Raw genomic sequence first — 8,535 nt, 5'->3', positions numbered from 1 at the left:
AATCAAACAAGCTTAAATATCCCATTATTTCTCTTATATGAGAAATCCAAAGTATAAATAAATCAAAGAGCAAAATAAAATGCAGATAAGAGGAAACATGGAGATGGATCTTCTGCTAGGGCAAGGGAACCATGAGATGGAGGGAGAGAAGGGAAAAAGGATGTAAAAAGAGTTAAGATGCATTATGTATAGGCACCAACTCTCCACAGTGAATGTAAATATTATGCACTGCAAACAGTACTAATAAAATAAAAATTTTAAAAGAATTAAATTTACGGGAAAAAAGAATTTTGTTATAACAAGACAAAATTGACTAAGGTGATATCACATTTAGTGAATAATATAAAAATAAGTCAAATCTATCAGTTGTATGACATATCAGAAAAGGAGGAATAAAATAGGATGTGCAAATCCATTTTTGTTGCTTTTAAGCCTTGGCATACTTAATGAACCAAGACCATCAACGTTTGAGTATTAATTTAAGAAATTATATATCCAAAAATCTTCTGTATGACCTAACCAACAAAATAAGACCAATTGGAACACGAATTTTCAATTCAATTAACACAATTAGATGACTAAGGATTGGTAGGCTTCAAAGAATTAGATCATATTAAACAAAAGTTTTATATACGTAAAGATTACTATAAATGACAAAAATAAGTTAACAAATCCAAGTATGGTTATTTTTCATTTAAATGGAATGCAGGAACTACCTTTTTAGAAGAATCTAAGTTGCTACTTTCCAGATACACCTACAATTACTATATGAGAAGTAAAAGGACATGAATAGATTTCTTCATACAGAACTTCCATGATAAACTTCAGTCCTAAGTAAACACAGATCCACCAACAAATTGCATCAATACTTCTAAATTTAAAAAGTCTTTCCTGCCTTAACACACACAAACACACACACACACACACACACACACACTCACACACACCTTAATCGCAGGCATAGCAAAAACAAATCAATTACCAAGTCAACATATACTGTGCATTGTAAACACTGTAAATATGAGTATATGGGAATTACAATTAAAAACTTTTACACTAGTTTTTTTCTGGCTCAGAGATAGTTTTTGATGAGTTAATAATTGTTTTGAGAAACTTCATACCAAATTGATTAATAGAGAGACAGATATTCTAGTTGTGTATCACAATCACCTATATTTAGAGCTGCTGGCACAATAGCAAAGTCACAAAATCTATACACTTCTACCACAGACATGAGTTTTAGTGGTGCTAAGATCAACTAAAAGGTTGCTAACAAGAAAAGTGTAACCATGTCTTTCAAGTATCATAAATACACAGATGTCAAAACACACTCTAGTTTGAAAAACAAATCTATTCTTATAAATAGTTAAGACAGATTAATTTCATCTATTTCAGAGTAGTAGGTCTTCCCTCAGTTTTAATAGCAAGTCAAACTGTTCAACATTAGTCTTTTTTCACCAGAGACAATTGCTATATCATATGAAAACATGATAAACTTGATTTATTAGTCAAATAGTTGAAGGTCATTCATGTAATTAATATATTACACATTATAAACTGATTGAAATTAAAGAGATCTCCAATTGGAAATGGGGTTTTCAAAAATACAATTAATATTTTCAAGTTCTATGTTTCATTGAACATATAAAGAAAATGATCTGTTTCCATCATCAGTGAAAGATTATCTAGTCCTTTCATGTATTAAAAAAAGAAGTGAGAAAATATACCCTGGAAATCTAGAATCTGAAGCACAATTTGAAAAACTGAAAACAAGGTCAGGTACAATCAATTTTGACGATTACTAAAATGCAGAGAGACAGCGCAGGAGTTAACAGAAGTTTCAAATTAGTCATGTTTGCTGAAAACATAAATGCAGGTGCCTGCAATGTTTACACTGTTATATTTTTCAGACCCAAGCATAACGTAAGTCCTGAAATCCTACATATCCAACTTCTGAAAATATTTCTGGATACTGAAAGGTAATTTAAAAATCCAACAGGATTATATCTAAAATGAAGTTGTTCTTTTTCCTTCTATAAAACTTTTGCTTCATAGATTAAAAATATGCAGAGAGACATTTAGAACTTTAAATCTTTTTTTAAATCAAGGGATCACTGCTCTTGAAAATTTTTCCTCTATCCATTTGGCTTTCTTCAGTCTACTTTTTCTTCCAAGAGGTTTTCTACAGATGTGTATCAAGCCACATATACTGATACTTTGCTCCTACAATTGTAGAGGTGGCTTTATTAGACACCAGTGTGATCTACAGTATTTATTTCTGATAGGATTCTCTAACTTTTGCCTGCAGTGCATCACATGTCTTCTTGGCATCACCCAGAAGCATGGCCGTGTTCGGTTTGTAGAAGATTGGATTATCCACTGCAGCATAGCCAACGCCCAAAGACCTCTTCATGACAATGACCTGGGAACCAAAGAGTAAATGAGACCTGATTAGGACATATTAGGCACACAAACATTATCAATCCAACTCTTGTTTTTGTGGTGTTGCTGTTTTTTAAATTTGTACATTTCTCTTTTTAAATTCAAATTTACTTTTATGATATATAAAAATTTTATGTATTTATAGGATACTGGGTGATATTTTGATACATGTATACACCGTATAATATTTGGAATAGACTAGACATATCCACCGCCTCTGACATGTATATATGTGTGGTGAAAACATCTAAACTCCTTTCTTTTAGCTTTTCAAAACACACAATACATTCTCTATATTCACCCATTACATGCAAAAACGCAACAGAACCTCTTCAATAACTTTGAACAAAGATATACCACCACTAATTCTTCAGTACAAAGACTTTTAAAATATACCAGTAGTTTTAAATGCATGTCTGCATTGTGTTAATGTTAATTTTTTTCTTTTTTTTAATTTTAATTAATTTTATCGGTACAATTTTAATATACACAACAATCACATTCATCAAAGGGAATTTGTACCTGTACATGATATATGTTGATTCCTTTTTCTTTTAATCCCCTCTTTCCTTCAACCCTCCCTCCCCCCTATTTACGAAAGCTTTGTATCTATTTTTTTCATCTTTTCTCATTTTTTTCCCTTATCTCTGCCTTCCCCCTTCACAGTTTCCCTTTCCTTTTGAACAGTGTCCTCCTATTTCATATTATCTATTATTCATTTCTGTCCTAATTTACCTGTTTAGCTGCTCATGCGAGAGAGACAACGTGATATTTACACGTATGTGTCTGGTAAAGTATAACCATATCAAACCATTCACAAAAGGTCATGTTAACAATTGTTTGTCTAAGGATGTCCACTACCACCACTCTTGTTCAATATAGTTCTGGAAACATTAGCCATGGCAATTAGACAAGAGAAAGCAATAAAAGGAATAAAAATAGGAAATGAAGAAGTCAAATTGTCATTATTTGGAGATGACATGATACTCTATATAGAAGACCCCAAGAACTCCACCAAAACTCTTCTAGACTTGATGACCAAATTCAGTCAAGTAGCTGGTTACAAGGTCAACACACAAAAATCAATAGATTTCCTCTACACCAATGACAGACTCACTGAGAGAAAAATAGGGCAAATAATTCCTTTCACAATAGCATCCAAAAAACTGAAATACCTAGGAATCAACCTAATGAAAGAAATCAAAGACCTCTTCTCTGAAAACTATGGCACTCTGAAAAGAGAGATTGAAGATGATATCCAAAAATGGACAGACATCCCATGCACCTGGGTAGCAAGGATTAATATAGTGAAAATGGCCATACTTCCAAAACTGCTATATAGATTCAATGCAATTCCAACTGAGATCCCAGGAGCATACTTCATGGACCTTGAGAAAAGAATCCAAAAATTCATTTGGAACAAGAAGAGACTCAGAATAGCAAAAGCAATTCTAGGTAACAGAGACATGGCAGGGGATATCACAATCCCCAACCTGAAACTATACTACAAAGCTACTGTGATAAAAACAGCATAGTACTGGCAACGAAACAGACCTGAGGACCAGTGGAACACATTAGAAGATGCAGAAACAATGCCAGACACACTGAGCCATCTCATCTTCAATAAAGGAGCCAAACACCCTCACTGGAGGAAAGATAGCCTCTTTAATAAATGGTGCTGGAAAAATTGGGTTTCAACTTGCCAAAGATTAAAACTAGACCTATATCTCTCACCATGCACTAAACTAAAATCCAAATGGACTAAAGATCTAAATATTAAAATAGAAACTCTGAACCAGTTGGAACAGAGGTTAGGTAGAACTCCTGAAGATATCGATGTAGAAAAAGATTTTATGAACAAAACCTCAGTTGCCCATGAACTAGCACAAACAACCATCAAGTGAGATCTCTTGTTATTAAAAAGCTTCTGCACAGGAAGGGAAACCACCAGCAGTGTGAAGAGACAATCCACAATGTGGGAAAAAATCTTCACCTGCTCTTCCTCAGACAAAGGTCTACTATCTCGAATCTACAAAGAACTTAAAAAGATCAGACCTCCCAAATTTAAAGACCCAATCTGAAAATGGGCATCTGAAATGAACAGACATTTCTCACACAAAGAAGTAGAAATAGCAAACAAATACATGAAAAAATGTTCAACATCACTGGTCATTCGAGAGATGCAAATGAAAACAATACTGAGATTCCACTTCACTCCAGAAAGAATGGCTGCTATCATGAAATCAACCAATAACAAATGCTGGCAGGGCTGTGGGAAAAGAGGAACCCTGTTCCACTGCTGTTGGGAGTGTAGACTGGTGCAAGCACTGTGGAAATCAGTATGGAGATACCTCAAAGAACTAGGACTGGAAGTCCCATTTGACCCTGCTTTCCACTGCTGGGGATCTTCCCCAAAGAATTAAAAGAATCATACCACAGTCATATATGTGCTCCCATGTTCATAGCAGTGCAGTTTGTAATAGCTAAAACTTGGAAACAGCCCAAATGCCCATCAACTGGTGACTGGATAAAGAAAATGTGGTTTTTTTATAAAATGGAGTATTACTCAGCCATAAAAAATGAGAAATTAGAGACATTTATAGCTAAGTGGATGCACATTGAGGTGATACTCTTAAGTGAAATAAATAGGACACACATGTATAAATACCAAATAGTTTCTCTGGTGTGAGAAACTGAAAGTGTAAATAAGGACTAAATGTATAATAGATAATGTGAAACAGGAAGAAAAGGGGCAAAGGGGAAGGAAGTGGGAAGGGTAGGGGAAAGGATAGAAGGGAATGGGATTTAATATGAGAAAATGGAAAAATAGGAACAAAATCTTTGTAAATAGGGAGGACTGGAGGGGTTGAAGGGAGGGCTGTGCAAGGGTGAAAAATAAGAACCAAGAGAGATTATGTAAAGGTGCAAATTTCCAATGATGAATGTCATTATATTGTATACCTAAAATGTACCAATGATTAGAATGAATAATCGATAATGCAAAATAGGAAGAAAAGGTCCAAAGGGGTAAGGGTAGTGGGAGGGGCAGGGGAAAGGAAAGAAGGAAAAGGAAAAATGATGAGAAATGGAAAAAATGGAAATAAAGTCTTTGTAAATAGGGAAGGGAGGGCTAGGAATGGGGAAAAAGTAAGAAAAAAAAACCAATCATTTGTCTAGTGATTTTCTGCAGTGATTTTTTTTTGTGCTTTTCCCTATAAAGACTATGAATAACATTTTCTGGTCAGAAAAATAGCAACTTTAGCTTATTCACCTATGAGTAAGCCAAAGAAAATGAACTTAATGCATAAGCTCCTGCTACAAATCCTAAAATAAATGTAAGGAAGTGGTATGATTCCTTTCTATCACTTTTGAGTAAACTATATCAAAAACTCCAAAATGCAACCCAGCTTCTCTCAAGTATAGAGATAGTAACTAATAGGATGTTCCTACAACCCACAACAAATGGGGAAGACAATCTATAATATTGATGTGTTATAGACATTTATAATGACATCCATCAGTGTTGATATCCCACTGAATGTCAAATCAGTTCTTTTCTTTTTTGGTACCAAGGATCAAACTTGGGACCTTGCGCTTGTGAGGCAGGCGTCAGAATCACTGTGCTAAATTCCCAGCCCTCAAATCAGTTCTTAACGAAATGAAAAGCCTTTTTATGGTTTTCTAGGACACATAACTGATACAATAATGGAAGCAGTGAAAATTTATTCATGGATCATGTTATACAAAATTAATACAGTAATGCACCCTACAACCTCTCAAATACTGACCACTGATATGATGTTTTCTATATAAGCAAGTATATTTCATATCCATTCACTCACTTTCTCATCTTAATTACTAAATTTTAAACTTACAGATGTAAAATAAAAGGAAAAAAATTAAAGGGAAAGTGTACATATATTATTATAATTCTTAAAAATCCAAACATGACTTGGGAGTGGTAAGGAGATGTAACCCTGCTGAGGCAGAGGGAAATTTATAAGCTGTTGATTTCTCCAAAATCTAGCAATTAGCTCTTTTTAGAAATAATGTGTTTATGAGCAAAACTTGCCTTTTTATGCCATGTTATTGTTTGCATTTCTAAATCACCTTTCTGCTAGACATTTCATAACAACATAAAAATTTCCTTGCAAAAAAATTTTAAAATGTGCTCATCTTGGTATATAAAGACAATTGTCCTGAGTCACTGTCCCAGAGGGAAGCCATCTGCTTCACTAGACTGGATCTGGAATTTGGCCAAAGTCATCTCAAAAGCTCACAGCTATTTTTTTCAGCTGTGGTTACAGATTGTGTTAATCCATCCATATAATCTCATCTGGTTCTACTCATGATGAGGCATTCACTCTGGTTCTCTGATTGCCAGAGAACTGATAGAAGCTGGACACAGGGAATCAGACTCTAAACATATTCTTACTTCTGTGCTTCCTAAAAGACACCACTCATTTCTTACCAAGTGAATGAAAAAGTTCAGTGGGCATATTTTAAGCAACCTTTGGTTATCAGAATGAAATACAAGTTTAAAACTTTACCTGCTTTGATTTCCAGACCTCAAGGACTGGCATGCCTGCAATAATAGAGTTGGGATCTTCTTGAGCTGCTGAGTTAACAGTGTCATTAGCTCCAATTACAAGGACCAAATCAGTGTCTAAATAAAGAAAATGAAAAAAAGAAATGTAAAATACAAAAAGGTCACTTTAACTTCTTTTTGAACAAATAATAATGATCTGGCTTTAGAATAATAATAAAAGCTAATATTTATAGGAAGCTCACTTGTGCCAGGCCCTATACAAATGGCTTATCAGAGAGGGTAGCCAATTTAGACAATGTCCCACATCTAAAAAGCAGCTGTAGGTGCTTCACTGAACCTGACCGTCCTGATTAGGGCTTGCTTGATTTTATCTCCTCCCCACCACCAATGGATCTACCTAATTTAAGTCTGTAATTCCTTTATTATCCCCAAATTACCTTGCTAGTCACATTATTTTAAAAGATCTGCATCCATTATTAACTTTTTAAATGACCAATGAAGATGCAATCTAATGTCTAAATAGCAATGGTCTAAAAATCTGTACTGTATTAAAGATGTGTCCATAATTCCTGGAACTGGCTGGTTTTACATATAGCAACAGTGAAATTTAAAAAGGGATATAAAATTAAAATAAACTAAATTTTCTCTTTTTAAAGAGTATAATTTAAACTAGCTTAGGATGTTGCCAAAAGTGCCATGTGCTTCTAGACATACATGCAATTTCATTATTTTTTTCCTAATAAACAGTGTTTTTCAAGTTTACAGTGGATACTTGCCAAAGGGAATTGGTCTAATTTTAACAAACATGATCTTGGGCCAAATGTCATCTCTATTCAACATCTACCCATGACAGCTATTAAGTACAGTACTTTATCTCACAAAGTCTTAGTACTTTAAAAATGAAAAGAATATTATTTCACTGATCATGAACTGGTTCAATGGAAAAACCAGTAAAACTCTGAGACTCCAAAAGTCAACACTAAATCATCAACAGAAGCATTTCTGTAAATAAGGAGCCTGGAGTCAAGGTTACAAGTTCCTGGGCATCAGGACCCAAATTCAAAAGCCAAGTCTGCCCAGATCTCATATTCACCTATGTGCTACACTTTCACCATCCTTCAGTTATTCACAGAGGAACAAAATTTAACAATGCCACTCACGAATCTTTTCCTTCTTATTCAATAGTGTCTTTCACTTACTTACTTAATTTTAATTGATAGATTACTTTTCATTTGGCTAGTCAGTCATCACTGATTGTACAATTTATGTTCTAAGTCTAACATCACTTTATTCACACTACAGATATTTAAATTTCACCATCACCTACCTGGAAAATCATGGTTGATTTCATCCATTTCCAACACAATGTCATATGGCACCCCAGCCTCAGCCAGCAGCACATTAAGCTGACCAGGCATTCGGCCTGCAACTGGGTGAATTCCAAACCTAGACATGAAACACATGAACAGCTGGCCTTACTTGGTGGGCCAAAATGTACAAGGACTCCAGTATCACCTCCAAATCTGCACACTCTGTTCTTGGCA

General features: G+C 34.5%; 1 protein-coding gene across 14 annotated transcripts in view; it reads right to left on the bottom strand.

Annotated features, from left to right (window-relative positions):
• Positions 1-1,147: 1,147 nt before the first annotated feature.
• Nnt (nicotinamide nucleotide transhydrogenase) overlaps positions 1,148-8,535 on the bottom strand; it is a 107,077-nt gene continuing 99,689 nt past the window's right edge. For all 14 annotated transcript variants that reach the window (XM_004848552.4, XM_004848549.4, XM_087189369.1 and 11 more), the window contains 3 exons: positions 8,319-8,437; positions 6,993-7,108; positions 1,148-2,422 (listed from right to left, as the gene is read on the bottom strand). In XM_004848552.4, coding sequence (XP_004848609.2) covers positions 2,273-2,422; positions 6,993-7,108; positions 8,319-8,437 — 385 coding nt within the window. In that variant the 3' untranslated portion in view covers positions 1,148-2,272. The remainder of the gene's footprint in view (positions 2,423-6,992; positions 7,109-8,318; positions 8,438-8,535) is intronic.

This window comes from Heterocephalus glaber, unplaced genomic scaffold (assembly GCF_053883595.1).
Source record: "Heterocephalus glaber isolate CG9 unplaced genomic scaffold, H.glaber_assembly_v1.0 deba00001538, whole genome shotgun sequence".
Lineage (NCBI taxonomy): Eukaryota > Metazoa > Chordata > Mammalia > Rodentia > Bathyergidae > Heterocephalus > Heterocephalus glaber.
Note: the sequence above shows the minus strand (reverse complement) of the source record. Positions and strands in the feature narration are given on the sequence as shown.